General features: G+C 44.2%; 1 protein-coding gene across 1 annotated transcript; it reads left to right on the top strand.

Moving 5' to 3' along the window:
• The first annotated feature begins 6,468 nt into the window (after window positions 1-6,468).
• Window positions 6,469-10,655, top strand: LOC120314367. The gene is made up of 2 exons (XM_039357395.1): window positions 6,469-7,700; window positions 10,555-10,655. Exons 1-2 carry the CDS (start codon window positions 6,854-6,856, stop codon window positions 10,578-10,580), a joined length of 873 nt encoding a protein of 290 aa, XP_039213329.1. The 5' UTR covers window positions 6,469-6,853; the 3' UTR covers window positions 10,581-10,655.
• The last annotated feature ends 11,506 nt before the right edge of the window (window positions 10,656-22,161 follow it).

The raw sequence follows: 22,161 nt of genomic DNA, 5'->3' as shown, positions 1-22,161 counted from the left end.
AACATAAAAATAGAGCAAACTGCTTCATACCATTGTTCCATTGAGTTCAGTACAGGGTGCCCTGATTGAAAACAGCAGCAGCTGCCCAGGATTCGGGTAGAAGTCTTTCCCAGTTTGGCCTGGTAAAGCCAAAAAATGAATCTCCCATCTAGAGCCCATAGACCATGTATTCTTTCACTGTGTTATAACCCTTCATTTCTATTGCAGCTGACAAAATTTTCCTGCCACACTGTCAAGGCTAATGTTATGATTTACAAAAATAAAAGAAATATCCAGATTCGAGTGGTGGGCTTGTTTATATATATAAAAAGGTATGTACCGTGTTTTCCCCCAAATAAGACCCATCCAGAAAATAAGCCCTAGCATGAGTGCCCTACCCCCAAAATAAGCCCCAGTTCAGAGCTCATGTGACCGCCTGCCCACTCTATCCCATTGTCTGTTTTTGTTTGCCCACAGCCCTGGTGGGACAAGCGGCCGCATGGCATATCCGGCAGCTTGCCTGACCCACCTAATATAGGCATGAAACTCCGGGATGCACCATCGAAGGAAAAGGCAGGAGAGCTGGCCTTGGCCACATCTCCTGTCAATGGAGAGGCCTCTGGTGTGCAAAAAACTCTGCATTCCGCCATCGATCATGCCATCAGGCTAGATAACACACCACAAGCAAAGCCTCAGGCAAAGACAGTGACCTGAATTTCAAGAGAGCAGGGGGGGGAGGCAAGTGGAGGCTGCCTCTTTTCTATCCCTGCCCTGGATCGGGGAATCTGGTGGGTGGGGCTGAGGGCTGGCTGGAGTCACAACGATCAGCTTCTCTCTCTCACTCTCACCCCAAAGCAGCCTCCGGAGGTGGCCTGCACTGCCCTGTGGGCTTTGCAGGCTTTCTTTTCCTCTATGGAAGAGTGGGAAAGAAAGCTGGGCATCCCGAAATGTCCCACTTTGGGAGGCGACTCAGCTTTCACGCGGTGGGGAGGAAGGCCAGGCTGAAGCAATCCAGCTCACCCAGGGTCAGGTTGGCCATCGCGGGAGGCAGGGGCCAAGCATGTAGGGACTGTGGTATGACTCCACCCCCATCCACTGTCATCCTCCAGCTCCACCGCACACATTGCTTCAGCTGCAAGGAGCCTGGCCTAAGATTTCCATCGCCCAGGCTTCCTAAAGTAATGGGAAACTGCAGCCCGCTGTAGCTGAAAAGTTCATCTGAGCCGCAAAGTTGAATGCACCGATAAAGAAGTGGTGCACCTCAAGTGAGGAAGCTTTGTGAGCTTTGAGAGTGTGAGTGTCTATATTTCCGTGGTTCATGTGCAGAATTCATACCGTGCCTTCCCATTAGTGTTCAAGGAGGCTAATTGTAAATACAAACATTTTTTTTGAAAAATAAAGGGAGGGATTACAATGTTGATAATGAATGTAAATGAAAAGGCAGTTTCTAAAGCCTTCCTCCCCTACTGAGTGAAAGCTGAGTCATCTCCCTGAGTGGGGTATCTCAGGGTACCCAGCTTTCTTTCCCCCCTTCCAAAGAGGAAGAGAAAGCCAGCAAAGCCCGTGGGGCAATGCAGGCCATCTCTGGAGGCTGCTTTGGGGTGAAGGTGTGAGAGAGAAGCTGATCGTTGAGGCTATGGCCAGCCCCCAGCCCTGCCCGTCCACTGGATTCCCCAATCCAGAGCAAGGATAGAAAAGAGGCAGCCTCTGCTTGCCTCTGCTTCCAGCTCTCTTGACATTCAGGCCACCTTGGGGCGGCAGCACTGGCAGTAGGCAGGAGGAGACATGCAATCCATCTTGCAATTGCAGCACTTGGACTCACCTGTGCTGTGCGGGCTACACAGCCCCAGAGTGCCCTGGCCAAGGGGCCAGTAGGCTGCAGCTGCTGCCAGACACCATTGGCCCCCATGCGCTTGCCACCTCCTCTGTGTGCACCCGGGGGGCTCCTGGTCGGTCTGGGCCTTGTGATGAAAAATAAGACATTCCCTGAAAATAAGTCCTAATGGATCTTTTGGATCCAAAATAAATATAAGACTCGGTCTTATTTTCAGAGAAACACAGGTAAATAGACAGACATATACTTTTAGAATAAAAAGAAGGAGCAAAACAGATTGTATCCTCCTTCTTTTTACCACTCTGAAATCTAGCTGCTTTTCTTGTCCCTGATTTCAATCCGAGTATCAGAATTAAAGTGAATGTGTTGATTTTTTGCACCTTCCATATTACGCATGATTGAAACAGATCCATGATCATATACATAGGATAAAACAGCCACTCAGCAATTTTTTAATCTGCTCAGTATTCTGAATCTGTTGACTTTCATATAACCCATGGTGGGTCTCTCTATCCTCCCTCCCTCCACTTTCTTATTACTCTTGCATGTGATACTTTTTATTTGCTGATTCCCTATCTGTCCCACTCTTTTGCCACTATACCCTTAACCACTAATGAGTACGGTGACTTATAAGTCATTAATAGGTATCCAGACTTTCTGTAATTTACAATTAACTTGGCACTTTTCTTTGACTGGGTGGGGCAAATCTTTATTTCCTGCTAATTGATGCTCTGGACATACCTGTCCTTTTTCCTCACTATAATAATCTAAAGGCAGAATATCCAGGTTCAGTCCATAGCTTTGCCAGATAAGTGCTGTAAAAACCAGAGCATTGTTAATCAGTGTAGGTAAAATTGATCTACACGGATTTATACTCTGATTTCATTCTAAGCCAGTGGTTCTCAACCTTTCTAATGCTGTGACCCCATAATTCAGTTTCCCATGTTGTGGTGACCCCCAAGTGGGTCTGGCCACCAATAAGAGGGAGTAGGACAGCTAGGGAAAAGGGAAAAAAATGGCGGACAGCGTGGTTTGGCGACCCCCATGAAATGGTCATTCGACCCCAAATGGGGTCCCGACCCACAGGTTGAGAACCACTGTTCTAAGCAGTTTCTGATGAACTGAAAAACTGCTGATTTTCAATCCCCCCAATAGTTGCACTGTAAGCCTTCTAGTCCAACTCCCAACTCAAGGCAGGAGACTTTATACTGTACCATTCCAATCAAATGGTTGTCCGATCTATTTTTGAAAATCTGTAATGGAGCACCCACAACTCCAGGAGGCAAGCTATTCCATTGATTAATTGTTAACTGTAATTTCAAGAGTTGCATGCATAATACAATTAGTTTCCTAAGTGTGAAGGGAAGAAAAATCAGAGGAATAAAAGGATCCATTCCTATAAATATAAAGATCTGCACATCACCTTTAAATACTGTATTGCTGTAATGATTTATATTGATGAAAATGGGGCAGAAGCTCCATATTATTACACATCCAATCAACATTGTTCCCAAACATGTTGATTTTCCCAAATATCTGCAATTTTTCTGATACTTCCTGATTCTTTTAGTATTCTGAAACCTGCACTCAAAAGGAACTTAGTCTTGTTAAATGAAAAAGACTGAACAAGTCCCTGGTTGTTGTTGTTGTTGTTGTTGTAGTAGTAGTAGTAGTTGTTGTTGTTGTTGTTGTTCTTCTTCTTCTTCTTCTTCTTCTTCTTCTTCTTCTTCTTCTTCTTCTTCTTCTTCTTCTTCTTCTTCTTCTTCTTCTTCTTCTTCTTCTTCTTCTTCTTCTTCTTCTTCTGTGGTGGTCTCCCATGGAGAATGAGACACGCACACAGGTATCTCGGGATGGGAGCCCAGAGTTGACTCCAACACCCTATTTTATTGTTACTATAGTTTTTACATCACACAGTGTAATCAAAAGATGTATATAGGGGTGGTTACAATATATCACATAACAGACACTCTCCAGATGCAAGGCTATGCAGGTGTTCTTATCAGACCCTGTCCAAATGGTTGATGAATGTATTCTGTGTCTGGAGCAGTCCGTTTGTTATCTCAAGGACTTTGTGGGAGCATGTCTATGGGCATACTTGTGCAATTAATCCCACATCTCCTCGTTTTGTATTTTTTTAATGTTACTCACTTCCAGTTCCAGAAGGGATCTTGATTCACTGATTAAGGCGTCCTTCCTAGTGGAGGGCGTAACATTTTTGCACATTTGCAGGAGGGAGGGAATACATTGAATGCAACAACATAGCAATACAAATAATATCAAATGGTTACTATAATAGAAATCAAAGATCGTAGCCAGGATCCATCCAGTAGCCAGGACCAAAGGGCACCCCATATGTCCACGGTGCCTGATCCATCGCTGCGTAAGGGATTATTTTGGATCATAGATTCCATTTTCCTCGCTGTAGCAGAAATATTAGGTTGAAAATCATGTATATACATACAACAATGAGAATGAATTAAAGCACATACACCGCCTTTTGCTGCTAAAATAATATCTAAAGCATACCGATTTTGCAAAACTACTTCCCTTATTTCCCCCATTTCTTGATTAATCATTTTAATGCTGTTGATTGTTTCATTAAACATATGAACAGTCCAATTGTTAAGCAAATGAAGGTTCCTATAGTTCATGGCAACTCCTAGATTGGGTAGAATCCCTCTGCTGATTTGAGTCTCTAAACTACCATCCAATGTTAGGGGTGGATCCGAGGAACCAGTATCACGTTTGTTCCACAGGCGTCCATCAGGGAGATGAGGCAAGGCATATACAGCAGGGGTCAAAAGGCCCAGTGTACAGGTGCCTTTCCAATCCTTAGGCACCTGGCGATAGGTTCTACGGCCACATAGTAGCCACATATCGGGTAACTCATAATAACCCTGGTGAGACTCATTAGCAAATGTTATTATGGATTCCATGTCAAGGCAAGCCATGTAGGTACTGATGTTTGTCCATTGATTGCTTCGATAAGTGTTGTTTACCTTAGTAAGGTTGCTTTTGATGGATTTGCATTTCTTTGCTGAATTCCATATAATAACTTGTTGACAATTACTATAATTTCCCAAATAAGTGGCAGTACGGAATAGTCCTGTGCTATAAAAACAAAATCTGGCAGGTTCCATTATATGAGCGCCCACAGCATATGTCATATTCAAAGTCTCTGTAGTTATGTTCCACAGCTGCTTCCATCCTGTTTCATTGAACGGGATGGCATGGAAAATAAGGCCACCACGACTGTCACCAGGAATTTGCATGCAAATCCAACAGTTCGTGACATTAAGTGTAAGAGCAGTGCACCTGGCATCCCGTACAAAAGCATTAAAAGCCCAGTCCCTGATCCTCATATGCCTGGCTGAGGTGGTGTACGTTGAGCCATATAAGGATGAACACAACGAGCTGGAGTCCAAATGATCTCGCCATGGTCGTCTATTGCAGCGTAGCCTCGACCCCAGGTAATGAGGGAAGCAGGTCCTTTCCAGGTGGGATCAGGCAAGCGTTGATAGTATACCTGGGGGTGTGAAGAATCTGTGGGAGAAGCAGAAAAATGCCTGCTTGCGGCAGTTGAGCCAGGGGTGCCAGAAACATTCAAAAAGTTTAAGGTAAAAAGTACAAGATTAAGAGTGTTTTGTATCCCAGGCAAGCAAACACTCCTTGTTCCCGGGCAACAAGTGTGGGAAGGATTATTCCCTCCGTTTCCGGAGGCAAGGGTCCAGAATAAAGGGTTTCAGCAACCGTGAATAGGTTAGGAAAAGTAACAGAAAGATCAGAAGCCAATTTTAAATCAATGCCAGAAAAATATTGCGAAGCAGAAGGAGGAATAAAGTGTGAAAAGGATGCAGCCTTTGGAGAGGGGTTAGCTGCAGACCCCTCTGTTAGTTTCCCCGATTGGACTGAGAGGAACGGCACTGATTGGCCCAATGAAAACCCTTTTTACATTTTGGGCACACAGTTTTGGGCTTGGCTCCGGGGATGGCAGCGGGTTGAGCCGTGCCTCCTCCTGGGGCTCTGCATTGCTTTTTAAAATGACCAGGTTTTCCACAATTGAAGCAAGTGCCTTGGGGTTGATTCCCCTTTTGGATTGCAGCTGCAAGAGTGTCCATTTGAAAAGCATTGGTTCCCACAATGCGGCAGGCTTTAAGAAAGTCCGCTGGGGTGGCTGTGGGACTGGAAACAAGTGGTTTAAGAATGGACTGGCAGTCCGCATTTGCATGTTCATAAGCCAATTTTATGAGGATTTCATTTGCTGCATCTCTGTTTGAAATTTGACGCTCAATGGCAACTTACAGGCGATTCACAAAGTCTGCATAGGATTCAGTCACAGTTTGGCGAATGGCAGAAAAAGATTGAATCGGGGTGCCAGATTCATCAACACGAGCCATGGCAAAAAGAACACAAGTATTAATGATCGGAAATGCAAAGGGGTGAAAGTTTGAGCCTGAGCATTAAGGGTGTCGGGCCGCCTACCCTGAATGCAGCAGCAGCAGGCATTCGACCGGAACAACCTGTAGCCGGCCCGCCATATAAGCGGACGGCCGAGCACGCGCCGGGGAAGCCTACAATCTATCTTAACGGAGTGACAGCCGGCCGGTGGGTGCACACGCGCAGACGCCAGGGACTGTTGGAGACCGACGGGGCATGCGCGGCTGGAGGAGACCGCGGATGCATTACCAGACATTGTTGGAAGCTACTGGAGAGTCACGAATTGTCGGGAAGCGGCTGGGGCGTCGGGAAGCGGCCGGGGCGTCGGGAAACGCTTAGGTCAGGATGACGAAGCAACATTTGGGACGGTGGGTGTATGGGCGGCGATAGGGGGTGTGGCTTAGGCGCGGTTTCAGTAAATTGTATAAAAAGGGAATGGGTGTATACATTGTCAGTGCTGACTTTATTTCCGTTTGTTCTTGCATAATAAACTGGGTGTTCTCCGTTCCTGGCGAGGTGCTTCTTTTATTGGAGTGGGTGCCAAAGACGGGGTGACAGTAAGTCAGCACTCCACCAAGGTCGGTTGCCAGACTATAGGGTGCCATGGCCGAAGGGGTGCAAGGGGCCGACGCAATGGAAGATATTCAGGAGCAGGAGAGGGATCTCGGGACGTCTGTAGATCCTGGGGCAGCGCTGGAAGGTCCGGTCGTTCGTCCGAAGGAAAGGAGTATTCCACCCGTGCTGGGTGTGGATCCAGGGATGAAGCAGCAGCCGGCGTTACCGGAGACTGTGGAATGGGGGTTGAGTTCTACGCTTCAGCGTTTGGATACTGAGGGTCGGGTTGTAACGACGGACAAAGGTCCTGCTGAAGGATGGAGGGAGAGGAGAGCGGTTAGCGGCGAAGAGGGCGATTGGAGCTACTCCACAACCCCGGGGCAGTATACCCTTGACGTGTTAAAGGCTAGGTTTGGGGAACCAGGATTCCTGCCAAGACAGGGAGCGATCCCACGCCGTCCCACTGAATCACCTGGATTCCGTTTGGCCAGTCCACTATTGAGGGGGCCAACAGTACAGTCGGACCGTGGGGGGCACGGAGCTGCGAGATTAGGACCCATGGCTGCTACTCAGGCCAGTCCGGCCTTCCTGCCTTTGGGACCCGGGGATCTTGGCCAACGCACTAACATCGCAGAAGGGCAGCATGGAGGCCAACCTGTAGCATGGCCCACAGGTATACCATGGACCCCTCCACCGATTGGAATTACTTTTGATGGAGATCCGGACAAGTTGGCTATGTTTTTGGGACATGTGCTAAACCATCTAGATCGTTTCGCAGCCCATTATTCCTCCCAATGGGCGATAGTGGTGGCGGTAACGGCCAGTTTGCAAGGCGAAGCAGCTTCCTGGGCGGCTGACCTCTTTGGGGACCATGCTAGTGAATTGGCCGACATAGGTTCCTTTTTGGATGCCTTGAGGATTAGGTTCGAAGACTCCACCAGAGCTCAGAGAGCAGAAGCTGAAATAGTGACACTGAGACAGGGAGGGAGACCAGTGAGGGAATTCATTAAAGAATTTCAGCGGGTGGCGGGTCGGTTGCGGTCCTGGCCTGAGAAATTGCTGGTACATTATTTCAGGCAGGGCCTGGATGTAGAACTCCGCCAGGCTTGTTTGGTAAGAGGAGTGCCCTCCCGTTTACCTGAATGGTATAAGACTGTAACCGAACTCCATGCAGGACTACAAGAATTGGCACCAAGAGCATCCGCCCTACTTCCGGTATCCGTTCAGCAAGCGGCAAATAAACCAAGGGCGTTAAGTGTACCAGTCCAAACAGTTCCACCTGGGGTGTCCAGGGGGACTTTCCGATGTTATAGGTGTAACAAACCGGGTCACAGGTGCCCAATCCCACCTAGACAGGGTTTGAGTTCGGGACAGTCCACCCTGGAGACAAGAAGACAAACCATCACCCCGTTCCGAGGGAAGGATCAAACAAAGGCGGTACAAGATGAAAGTAGCATCCCTTATAGGTCTACACCGGTAGTGCCGGTTGCCACATCGGAGGTAGTGCCTGAGACGTATGGTCAGGATGATCCGGAACAAGACCCCATGGTATGTACTCTGGTGGTACCATTTAATATATCGATACGTCTGACAAATTGTAGATCGGGACAATATAAAAACTGTAAAGCTTTAATAGATTCGGGTTGTACTCGATGTTTGATTAGTCGGAAATTGGCAAATATGTTGGAGCTTAGATTGGTCAATCTATCCCGACCTATTAACTTTGAACAGGTGGATGGTTCTTTATTAGGGGGGGCGCCGGTATGTCAGGTAACCGAACCGGTACGATTGGAGATGGGGGAGCATTGGGAGTTGCTCCGTTTTATTGTAATTCCCTCAATGACTGAGGAAGTGATCTTAGGGCTGGCCTGGCTTGACAAATGGCAGCCGGTGATTTGGTGGGCAGATGGGTATCGTCGTATGAGGTTGGTAACAGGTCCCCGGGCTCCAGGTAATGGTGAAAAGGAGCCACAGAAGCAATCACCCCTTAGGGAAACACAACACATGGAAAAAAGTAAGGTAGCAGTGGAAGCTACCAGAACGGCACGGCTCTTCCCTGTGGAGTATGACGATCTAAAGGAGGTATTCAGCGAACGGGAGTGTGATACGTTGCCACCACACCGTTCCACCGACTGTGCAATAGACATCATACCGGGGGCGAAGCTGCCAAAGCCCCGGATGTATCCCATGTCACCTAAGGAGTTGGTGGAACTAAGGAAGTATATTGATACAAACCTGGAACGGGGGTTTATAGAGCCGGCCCGATCGAGAATAGCGGCTCCAGTGATATTTCAAGGGAAAAAGGATGGTGGATTGCGGTTGTGTGTGGATTTCAGGGGGTTAAATGCGGTGAGCACCGAAACTATGTACCCATTACCTTTGTTAAAGGACATGCTATCTCATTTATCCCAAGGGAGGGTGTTTACTAAGCTTGATTTACGGGAGGCTTACTATCGCATCCGAATAAAGCCAGGAGATGAGTGGAAGACCGCATTCAACTGTCCTTTAGGCAGTTTCCAGTTTACAGTTATGCCATTTGGCCTTAAAGGAGCGCCTGCAGTATTCATGCAGACCATTAATGCGGTATTGCATGATCATTTATATCGCGGGGTATTGGTTTATCTGGATGACATTTTAATATATTCTAAAACTATGACAGAACACATACGGTTGGTCAGGGAAGTATTACGCAAACTCCTTAAGGCTCAGTTGTTTGTGAAGCTCTCGAAATGCGAATTCCACAAAACCTGTATTGAATATTTGGGGTACAGGATATCAGCTTCGGGTATAGAAATGGATCCAGAAAAGGTAAAGACAGTACTCGAATGGCAGGCCCCTCGGACGAGACGGCAATTGCAGAGCTTCCTGGGGTTCGCAAATTTCTATAGGCAGTTCATCCCTAATTTTGCACGGGTGGCTTTGCCTCTCACAGAATTGTTGAAAACGAGGAACTCCCCAGTTAAGGTACGCCCTAGTCAACCACTAGTGTGGTCCAGGGAAAGTCAAGCTGCTTTTGAATATTTAAAGACATTGTTTGCTCAAGAGCCCATTTTATTACATCCAAATCCCGATAAGCAGTATATTGTCCAGGCTGATGCGAGCGATGTGGCAGTGGGTGCAGTCTTGTTACAACGAAATGATAAGGAAGACTTACAACCATGCGCTTACACCTCGCGCAAACTGACAGAAGCTGAAAGGAGATGGGCTATATGGGAGAAGGAGGCCTTCGCCATTAAATGGGCCCTAGTAACATGGAGGCATCTTCTAGAAGGCGCGACACATGAAATAGAGATATGGACGGACCATAAAAACTTAGCTATATTGCAATCCCCCCGGCGCTTAGCACCAAAGCATGTGAGGTGGGCACAATACTTTCAACGGTTCACTTTCCGACTTAAATATGTTCCTGGGGGACGTAATTTTTTGGCAGATGCCTTATCCAGGTTACTCCAGTACGAGAGCCAACGAGAGGAAGTAGTACAGGCTATATTGCCGCCGTATACCCAGGGGGTGAGTAGGCTAAGAGTCCGTTCCAATTTCGATAATTTTGAGGGGGAACTGAAGAAGGTGTTGTCCCAGGATTCGTGGTTCCAAACTCATCGTACGCTATTCACTCAGAGGGACGGGTTGGCGTGGTTTGGTAGGAAGCTATATGTTCCCCTTGTTTTAAGGGCCAAGGTTCTTCAGAGGTGCCATGATGCACAACTAGCGGGGCATTTTGGGTTCGTCAAGACCTTACATTTAATTAGGCGCCAATTTTGGTGGCCTACGTTAAGAAAAGATGTGGCACATTACGTAAAGGCATGTTCTGTATGCGCTGCTTGCAAAAATCAGCCAGGAAAGCCGGTGGGATATCTACAGCCAGTGGCCGGCCCTGAGCATCCATGGCAAGATATTGCCATGGATTTTATTGTAGAATTACCAAGCAGTAGAGGATATACTGTCATTTGGACAGTAATCGACCTGTTTTCAAAACAGGCGCATTTCATTCCGTGTAAACGATTACCAACGGCTAAACGATTGGCATACATGTTTTTGACGCATATATATCGGATCCATGGAGCCCCTCGACGAATAATATCGGATCGGGGGGTTCAGTTTACAGCGAGATTTTGGAGGGGTTTTACGGCGCTTCTGGGGACGTCACAGGGGCTTAGCACCGCATACCATCCCGCCACGAACGGAGCTGCTGAACGGGCAAACGCAGCCGTTGAGAGATTTTTGCGGAGTTACGTTTCCTATCAACAGGCTAACTGGGCTGATCTTTTGGTATTTGCGGAAGTGGCGTATAATAATGCGGTGCACACCAGTACTGGATTTGCCCCTTTTAAGGTAGTCTCAGGAAAGGATTTTGTCCCTATACCTGAATGTATGAATTTACAGACACAGTCTTATCTTCCACGGGAGTGGGTTCAATGGGTATCAGGAGCATGGGCGGCAGTAAAAACAGCGTTAGCAGAGTATGGAAGAAGGATGCGGAAGCAGGCGGACAAGAGAAGGCAACCCTGTAAACCATTTAGGATAGGTCAACTAGTATATCTGTCCACCAAGTATCTGAAATTGAAGGTCCCTTGCAAAAAATTGGCGCCCAAATATATTGGTCCATTTAAAATTGTGAAGATCATTAACCCGGTAACTGTGCAATTGCACTTACCCAGATTACTGGGCAAAGTGCACCCAGTATTCCATTGTAGCTTAATCAAACCGGTCTATATGTACCAAAAGAAATCTGAACCAGGTCCCGTCGGTAATAATTTTTATGAAGTACAGGAAATACTCGATTCCCGTGTACAAAGGGGGGAATTGTATTATCTGATTAAATGGAAAGGCTATCCGTTGACGGATGCTACATGGGTACGGGTGGACGAAGTACGAGCTCCCCGACTAGTGAAACGATTCCACCAGAATAACCCTGGGAAACCGAAATTATCTGGGCCAGGGGGGAGTGAATAAGCGAAGCCATGGAAACGATGTAACCCTACTTTTCTTTCCCAGGGGGAGCCTTGGTAAGAGGGGGCAGTATGTCGGGCCGCCTACCCTGAATGCAGCAGCAGCAGGCATTCGACCGGAACAACCTGTAGCCGGCCCGCCATATAGCGGACGGCCGAGCACGCGCCGGGGAAGCCAACAATCTATCTTAACGGAGTGACAGCCGGCCGGTGGGTGCACACGCGCAGACGCCAGGGACTGTTGGAGACCGACGGGGCATGCGCGGCTGGAGGAGACCGCGGATGCATTACCAGACATGGTTGGAAGCTACTGGAGAGTCACGAATTGTCGGGAAGCGGCTGGGGCGTCGGGAAGCGGCCGGGGCGTCGGGAAACGCTTAGGTCAGGATGACGAAGCAACATTTGGGACGGTGGGTGTATGGGCGGCGATAGGGGGTGTGGCTTAGGCGCGGTTTCAGTAAATTGTATAAAAAGGGAATGGGTGTATACATTGTCAGTGCTGACTTTATTTCCGTTTGTTCTTGCATAATAAACTGGGTGTTCTCCGTTCCTGGCGAGGTGCTTCTTTTACTGGAGTGGGTGCCAAAGACGGGGTGACAAAGGGTAGCAAAATTGCCTTCTCCGAAGAGTTGTTCTGCTGTCCATTGTGAACCTGGGTGATTAGCTCTGTTTTGTGCCTCTCTCTTATATTCAGATTCAAAAACTACGTATTGCGTTCCGTTAAGAAGCATGCGGAACAGATCTTTCCAATCTTGAGGCAACATTCGATATGCACTAGCAACTGAATGTATCAGTCCTCTAGTATAGGGACTGGTTATGCCATAATCTTTTGTAGCCTTTTTCAATTCTCGGATCATAGCCAGGGGAAGTGCTTCCCAATCAACCACTATGCCTGCTGTGGTCTGTTGATAAGTAACAGGGAACAACTCTGTCTCGGATAGTTCAGAAACGCTCAAATCACCATTGTTCAAAGCCTTTTGAAAAGCGCCACGGATGATTCCGGGCTGGGAGACAGGCGGCAACATGGCAGGAACAGGAGAGGCTGTTTGTTGTTTATCAGGATCCATAGAATTTGCAGGGGCAGAAGGAGGGTTAAAACCTGCTCCAGGTGGTAAGGGAGTGGCCAACATAACAGACGGACTTTTATACGGTGGAGGGTCTAATAAAGGCTGATGAGGTGAGTCAGCATGGGTTTGAATCAGGGTATAGGCAATTTTCCAAAGGCACAAAATCTCTGTGGGGGGGGGGGCTCTCGGAGACTGATGGAGGACGGCGCCGATTTTCCTCCATGTATCTACTTTTAAAGATCCAGACTCCGGATAGGATGAGCAGTTAGCCCATACGTAAGCAAGCAATTTAACAGCCTCAGATTTAGAAAGGTGACAGGTTAATTTCTGTTCCTGATCAGTAAGATATTTTTTCCTGCCAAGTAGCCTCAGCTCTTCCACATGCTGCTTTTGAGCATGAGACATTCCACCCCCCATACTTACGAAGAGGAGTCAGTTGCCAGCAACTTCGTCGGGTGCACCAAGCCTATTCCAGGCGATAAGTAAAGGGTCGGCAGGGACGTATCCCTCAGTGGATCACATCGGGGTCACCAGATGTGGTGGTCTCCCATGGAGAATGAGACGCACGCAGGTATCTCGGGATGGGAGCCCAGAGCTGACTCCAACACCCTATTTTATTGTTACTATAGTTTTTACATCACACAGTGTAATCAAAAGACGTATATAGGGGTGGTTACAATATATCACATAACAGACACTCTCCAGATGCAAGGCTATGCAGGTGTTCTTATCAGACCCTGTCCAAATGGTTAATGAATGTATTCTGTGTCTGGAGCAGTCCGTTTGTTATCTCAAGGACTTTGTGGGAGCATGTCTATGGGCATATTTGTGCAATTAATCCCACATTCTTCTTCTTCTTGTTCTTCTTGTTCTTGTTCTTCTTCTTGTTCTTCTTCTTGTTCTTGTTCTTCTTCTTCTTCTTCTTGTTCTTGTTCTTGTTCTTCTTCTTCTTCTTCTTCTTCTTCTTTTTCTTCTTCTTCTTCTTCTTCTTCTTCTTCTTCTTCTTCTTCTTCTTCTTCTTCTTCTTCTTCTTCTTCTTCTTCTTCTTCTTCTTCTTCTTCTTCTTCTTCTTTTTTCTGTTTTCTACTACTGAATTATAATTCTATCCAGCCACCACTTTTTCAGCAGATAGAAAACCATTCCAGCACAAAACTTGGGGTGTCTATTGTTGATCCCTATCTTGCCTCATTGCCTGTTCCAAGTCACTGCAGTTACCTGACTTGCCTCCAGATCAATGAGTGACAAAGCTTAGCAGATTTAATACCCCCGACGGCTGTCCTTAGGCAGTGTTAGAACGAGAGGAAAATATTATTTTTACATTGATACAGCTAAAGGCAACTTAAGGCTATCTCACAGGTAGGGATTAGATGAAGCCAACATAAGGAGTCATGGTCAAAACCATTTTTTGCAACAACATCTTTGTGCTGTGGTTAAAAACAATTGGGAGTTCAATTTCACTCCCTCTTTGATTTTGTGCAAAAGGTATTTGGAATTTGGTACTTGTCAGGAGCTTGATCCCTTTCCCTGTGTTTTTGCTCCAGTAGAAAATTTGAAATTCTTTATATGCTTCTCTTGCAGGTATTTTCATTTGAGAAAGACAAACTTTATTAACATGACATAAAATGTTCATAAACAAAACAGTTCAGTGCACTTTCTAAAAATGAACAACATGACAAAGAGATTTGTTTACACAGAGAGCATAAAGGATGCTTGTTTTCTAATGTAATGTACTAAAATAATGAAGTATTTTATTGTCCTAGGATTTTGTGAGTCATCAACAGAAACAGATCAGATTTCATTTTTACCTGAAAAAATGGTTTGTTTTCACATATGTTCCAAAAGTACCAAGTTAATCAAATGAAAGGCTCTTTTTAGATGGATAATACAGAGGTTGTGATGATCTGATGTTCTTGTCAATTGTACTGTACTAGAAAGAGTTCAGAGAAGAGCAACAAAGATGATTAGGGGACTGGAGGCTAAAACCTATAAGGAACGGTTGCTGGAATTGGGTATGTCTAGTTTAATGAAGAGAAGGACGAGGGGGGACATGATAGCAGTGTTCCAATATATTTTTGATATTCGAGGGGCTGCCACAAAGAAGAGGGAGTCAAGCTATTTTCCAAAGCATCTGAAGGCAGGACAAGAACCAAAGGATGAAAACTAACCAAGGAGAGAAGCAACCTAGAACTAAGGAGAAATTTCCTGACAGAACTATTAGTCAGTGGAACAACCTACCTCCAGAAGTTGTGAGGAGACTGGACAGCCATTTGTCTGAAATGATACAGGGTTTCCTGTCTGAGCAGGGCGTTGGACTAGATGACTTCCAAGGTCCCTTCCAATTATTATTATTATTATTATTATTATTATTATTATTATTATTATTATTATTATTATTAATCATCGCACAGTCAGCCAGATGTTCAGACTGGATTTGGCATTTTGTCTACCTATCGAGTCGTTACCCAGGACCTGGGATAGGCAGATGTGGATGTTTGATGGTATTACAGATATCGTCGCAGGATGGAAGCAGTTCCTAATAAGGCCGCCTTTTGCAATTGACTAATAGCGAATTTGTCAATGCCAATGTGTTCAAGTGGTGCTCCAGTTGTTTTGGGATTGCACCCAAGGAGCCTATTACTATTGGTACTACCCTTGCTTGCTTTTGCCACAGTCTTTCTATTTCTATTTGTAGGTCTTTGTATTTTGTTATCTTCTCCAGTTCTTTCTCTTCTATTCTGCTATCTCCAGGCACTGCCACGTCCACTATCCAGACTTTTTTGTCTTTCTTATCGACAATTGTTAAGTCTGGGGTGTTATGTTGCAGGTGCTTGTCTGTTTGAATTCTGAAGTCCCAGAGCAGTTTAATTTTATCATTTTCTATGACTTTCTCTATTTTATGATCCCACCAGTTTTTGCTTACAGGCAAATGATATTTTTTGCAGATCTTCCAATGCACCATTGTTGCTACTTTGTCATGCCGCTGCTTGTAATCAGTCTGTGCAATCTTCTTGCAACAGCTTACCAAGTGGTCCACTGTTTCTTCAGCTTCTTTGCATAGGCGGCACTTACTGTCTGTTGCTGTCTTCTCAATTTTGACTTTGTATGCATTTGTCCTTAAGGCTTGGTCTTGTGCAGCCAGAATTAGTCCCTCGGTCTCTTTCTTCAATTTTCCTGCTCTTAGCCATTGCCAGGTTTTATTATTATCTGCTTTCCCAGCTATTTTTTTCATGTATTGGCCATGTAGTGCTTTGTCTTCCCATGCCTCTATTCTGTTCTTCATTTGGTCTTTCTTGTAGGCCAGTTTGGTCTCTCCAGTAGTTAGTAAGCCTTCCTGATATACTAATTTCAGTGCATCTTCATCATTGTTCTTCAGATATTCTTCCAAAGCCATTTTTTCTTCTTCAACCATCTGATGTACTTGTAGCATTCCACGCCCACCTATTTGCCTTGGTAGATAAAGTCTATCAATGTCACTGCGTGGATGAAGGGCATGATTCATTGTCATTATTTTTCTGGTCTGCCTATCCATTGCTTTTAGTTCTGCTTGAGTCCAGTCCACTATTCCAGCTGTGTACCTAATGACTGGGATTGCCCAGGTGTTGATTGCCTTTATGGTATTTCCTCCATTGAGTTTGGACTTTAAGATCTTCTTCACTCTCTTGATGTATTCACCTCTAATCTTTTTCTTGACTTCAGTGTGCTTGATGTTGTCAGCTTGAAGGATACCCAAGTATTTGTAGTACTCTTCCTCATCCAGACTCTTAATGTTATTTTCGTGGGGCATCTTGATTCCTTCAGTTTTCACTATTTTTCCTTGTTTGATAGTAAGTGTGGCACATTTGTCCAAGCCAAACTCCATTACAATATCTTGGCTATATATACGGACAGTGTTGAGCAGCGATTCTATTTCAGATGATGTTTTTCCATACAGCTTCAGATCATCCATGTAAAGGAGGTGGGATAGTCTAGCACAGTGGTTCTCAACCTGTGGGTCGGGACCCCATTTGGGGTCGAACGACCATTTCACGGGGGTCGCCAAACAAGGCTGTCCGCCATTTTCCCCCCCTTTTCTTTGGCCACGCCCCTGGCACCCGGTGATGTATAAGTGGTTGGGGGTCACCACAACATGGGAACTGTATTATGGGGTCGCGGCATTAGAAAGGTTGAGAACCACTGGTCTAGCAGATGTTTTTGATGTTTGATAGCCATGTCCTGAGTTATTCAGTATTGTTGACAGAGGAAACAGTGCAATAACAAATAGTAATGGTGATAATGAATCTCCTTGAAATATTCCTCTCTTGATATTAACTTCTCCCAGCTTCTCACCATTGATCTGCAACTGTGTCTTCCATTGTGCCATCGATCTTTGCACAAATTTTCTGATGTTTCTACTGACTCCTGTTATTTCTAGACACTTTATTATCCAATCATGTGGCAGAGAGTCAAATGCCTTTTTGTAGTCAATCCATGCCACATTCAGGTTGGTCTTCCTTCTCTTGCAGTTTTCCAAGATCATTTTGTCTATTAGGAGTTGATCTTTTGTTCCTCTGCTATTGGGGCGGTTTCCTTTCTGCTCAGGTGGAAAGAGATTGTTTTCAACTAGATGCTGTTGTACTGCATCAGCTACCACACCAGTTAGTAATTTGAAAGTTGTTGGTAAGCAGGTAATTGGCCTGTAGTTACCTGGTGTTGCCCCTTTTGCTGGATTTTTCATTATTAGGTAGGTTTTCCCAGTTGTTAGCCACTTTTCAATTTCTCCTCCTTGTAGTATATTGTTGAACTGCTTGGCAATGAGTGGGTGTACAGTTAGATGTTTCAACCAAAACCCATGCAGTTCATCTTCACCTGGTGCTGACCAATTTTTGATTTTCTTTGCTCTTTTTTCTACCATTTTTGTTGTTATTACTAGTTCTTTCATTTCAACTTCTGTTTTATTTGCATCCACCTCTTTTAACCAAGCCGCATCCTTGTTGTATTTCTTTGGGTTATCCCATATCTGCTTCCAGAACTGCATTGTTTCTTCCTTGTCAGGTACTGACTGATTCCTTTACAGTTTCTCCATTGATGGATTGGTAGAAACGTTTCTGATTGGATTGAAATTGGAGGTTCTGCCTATAGTTTGCAATTCGAGCTTCATATCTACTGATTTTCCTGGCTATAGCTGTTATTTGTTGCTTTATTATTTCCAGTGCTTCCTTGATCTTCCTTGTTTCTAAGTGGTATTTCTTGATTAGGTATTCTTTGGTCTTCTTGTTCTTCAGCTTCTTTTCTTTCATCTGTTCTAGCTTGCTTGCATGTGATCTTAACTTGCTGATCTTATTTTCTAGTCTAACCTTCCATTTTTCTGGTGCACTGTTTGTTTGTTTTTCTTCTTTGTTGATTTTGCATCCCAGGTATTCAGTTATAACTGCAGCTGTGCTGTACATTAGTTGGTTTGTTTCTTGCAGTGAATTGGTGCTTATACTTGCTATTGCAGTATTTGCATCTTTTAATGCTTGTGCTAGCTGTTTCTTTGAAACAAGCTTCAATGCAGGCAGCCTTATTCTGTTGTTTTTGTGCTGTTCTAGATGCTCAGTTATTCTTTGTTTCAATTCTTTTATTTCTTTAGTTAGAGCAGCGGTTCTCAACCTATGGGTCGCAACCCCATTTGGGGTTGATTGACCATTTTTCGGGGGTCGCCAAAGGCGGCGATCTGCCATTTTCTCTCCTCAGGGGGCGCCGCCGCACATGCGTGCCGCGCATGGGGGTGCCACTGCGCATGCGCACCGTGCATGGGGGCGCCCACCGCGCATGCACACTGCGCATGGGCACCACTGCACATGCGCACCGCACATGGGGGCGCCGCCGCACATGCACACTGCGCATGGGGTGTGTTGCCGCGCATGCGCACCATGCATGGGTGCATGCGCACCGCGCATGGGCCCCCATGCATGCTCTGCATGCGTGCCGCGCATGGGGTGGCCCCGCGCATGCGTGTCGCGCATGGGCGGCCCCATGCGTGCGCATCATGCATGGGGCTGCCCCACGCATGCGCATCTGCATGGGGCCGCGCCGCGCATGCGTGACGCGCCACGCATGCGCATAACGTTTGTGTGACGGGGGGCACCGTCACACAAATGTTGAGAACCACTGAGTTAGAGGGTTTTGTTCTTCCTGAGGAAGAGGTTCCTGGTTTCCAAATGAGAACAGTTGTATATCTCTACTGGATTCTTTCACTGCCAACTCCCCCTGGTTTGCCTCTACATTCTGAATTACTTCTTGTAAGGCTTTGGTTTCTTTGCCCTGGGTAAACCTTTGCAGTTCGTCCAATTCTGTTTCTGTAAATACTTTATTTCGTATTATAAATCGGCGTTGATCTGCTAGTCTCTGTTCTGTTATTTCTGATTCTGGATGTTGTTCTTTCCAGAACTGGTGCATTCGTTTTAGATATCCTCGTCTTGTTGGACTTGATCTGTAGTAACAGATCATTCTTTCTTTGTTTTCCATCACTGTGTATCTGCGACGGGTAAACACCTTTTCTTCCAGTAGTTCTGCAGCTGCTGGCCCTGGTTGCTCAGCCAACAGTCCTGAGTCCTGTAACCCATTTTTCACCAGATATCCAAGAACTCCAATATCTAGCACGGACCTTGTTAACCCGGGCGACATCCAAGCCGGTATGGCATTCTGCAATTTACGTCTCACCATATTTTTTATGGGAGAGACACTCTTTGTCTGAATCCTCTGATGAGACCTGTCCAGTATGGTTGAACCTCTGGCATAGCTCTCATCTTCCTCAGAGTACACAAGCCCCACAACCACGTCAAGGTAGTGCCTCACTGGGGGATTATTATTATTGTTATTGTTGTTGTTGTTGTTGTTGTTGTTGTTGTTGTTATTATTATTATTATTATTATTATTATTATTATTATTATTATTATTATTATTATTATTATTATTATACCATTAGCCCAGCTAGACCAATGCACCTGTGTGTCTGCCACAAATTCCCTAAAAGTTCAAGTGGAGGTATTTTCAAACATTTTACTTATGATGCTTTTAAATTAATATGCAGGAACTGAACCCAGAATATTTTCCCTAGATGAATTAATATTAGACAGGATGAATTAAAAGACAAACTTGTTTGTGATTTAAGTATTCACATAATTGGCAAGAATTTTGAGTAAGTCTACCTTTTCTGGCTTTAGAAAATTTCTAAACATTTTAAGAAATATCATCACAGTTAATCTGCCATTGCTTTGTTCTTGTTGAATTATTGTAAATATACAATAATTATAAACATTAAAAGTAAAAATATAAGAACAAAAACATCTATCATATATCATCTAGTCTGTTCTTAAAGACTCATCAAAATAGATTTACAAGGAATATAAAGTATTCTAAGGTGGCACATCAGATTTAAATCCAAAGTCATCTTCCCATATTTTTAAAAGATTTTCAAAGAAAGATCAGTGTATTTTATGGAAGAGTTTTCTGCTACATTGAAAATGTTCCTTTAATTTTAAATAATTTGGCTATAAACTATTTTTCAAACATCATTAATCTTCTTGATTGATAAAATATCATGAGTTTAAGATGATATCTTTGCATTTGTTTCATTTGAAATGAAGTTGTGATCTGTGAATAGTTCTTCTGCAAAATCTATTAAATAATCCCACAAAAATGTGCATTTAGTTTTAGGAGATATAGATAGGTGCTAAATTTCTGCATGCTTTAACAGACTGAGTGCCTAATGAAATCTCAGCTTCTGCCCATTTAACAGCTTTTGAATTCCAAATAATGTGAGTTAATTATCTTAACTGAAAAATATCAAAATAATGCTTTACCAGTGTTTCGTATATCTGAATTTCTATCTTCCTTTTGCTTATATTGCACTGTTTGCCTTCTCTTAGTTTTTTGTAATTGAGTATATGCATAGAAAGAATCCTTTGCTTTGTACAAAACCACATAATAGATAAAGGAACTGGAAGTTTTTGAAACAGGAATGAAATTTTAGAAAAAATAATTTCATTTGCAGATAATCTGCCAAGCAATAATAAAGAAATGACATAAGTTCTATCTTGAGCTTTCACAAGAAAGGATCATAACTGATTTTAATTCATGTCAATTCTTTGTAATAATTGCTTTTAAATGTCTAAATCCACATGGACTAATATGAAGTCCAGTAGATTCCTGAATGGCTCTTTCTGACTTTTACCAATGTTGATTAACATAGCAGACGGTTTATCAAAATTGGCTTCACTTCCAGCTACTGGATAAAATTTATTCAATTAAAAGTGCAACTGAATTATTGTTCTCTTATGTATCTTCAAAGAGATTTCTTACCTGATACTAAGATCTTGAGTATTTTTTTTCCTCCTAAAATTCTATGTTAAGATGCCTGTAATGTGATTAAACAAAATAGTGAAAGTGGGCATCCTTTTTAATGCCCCTATTTATTTGAAAGGATTCTGAATCTACTGTATTGAATCCACTATTCATTACTACCTGTGCAAGTGAAATATCATCAACTGACTATTGCCCAGTGTTACATCTCAATTTAAAATTCTGAATTCCTGGTTACTAAATATTATCAGGGGGAATTGACAAGTAGCTATGCTAGTTAAAATGAGTGGGGCAAAGGAGGAGGCTAAGGTAAGTCTTGAAACAGCAGAGAAAATATTGAAGGAAAACAAATACAAGGTGCTTGCAGATTCCTGTCCTTACTTCCAATCAGCCTACTTAAATACTTTCATGGGTTATTTTGGAAAGTTCTCCATGCCTGATATTTACAAATTTGGAGGTTTCTGGGAGATCAGAGGCTATAAACAGGAACAAGATAGAACATACGGCTGTCACAAAAGAAGTAAATTTTCTTCTGAAAAAACTTTTCCATTGTTAGTGATTTTTAGAGTCTTCTCCTTCACCTCCACCTACTTGGCTAAAAACTCACCTGCTTACAGTTTTATTATACGGTGTGGTTCAATAAAAGGCCATTAGATTTCAATAACCCATGTATTTTAACTTTTTTAGAGAATATTAAAAGAAAGGAAGGAAGGAAGGAAGGAAGGAAGGAAGGAAAGAAAGAAAGAAAGAAAGAAAGAAAGAAAGAAAGAAAGAAAGAAAGACAAGACTATTTCTATTTTTTATGTTGGGGGGGGAGGGCATGGTTTAGGAATGACTTTTGCTCCAAGATTTTGATATAGCATAGCCGTGATAAATAAATCCATCCTTTTTTAGCTGCATTGTATGAGTCTCCATGCAATGAACACATGGAAGGACCTAAAGCTACTGGCTTCTGCCTCCTCTCACCAGTCAGCTGCTATGACTAAAGAGGCTATCCTATCAAGTATTTACGTATGTT

Source organism: Crotalus tigris, unplaced genomic scaffold (genome assembly GCF_016545835.1).
Source record: "Crotalus tigris isolate CLP2741 ecotype Arizona unplaced genomic scaffold, ASM1654583v1 scf7180000018916.1150873, whole genome shotgun sequence".
Classification (NCBI taxonomy): domain Eukaryota; kingdom Metazoa; phylum Chordata; class Lepidosauria; order Squamata; family Viperidae; genus Crotalus; species Crotalus tigris.
This window is presented reverse-complemented; position numbering and strand designations above follow the sequence as displayed.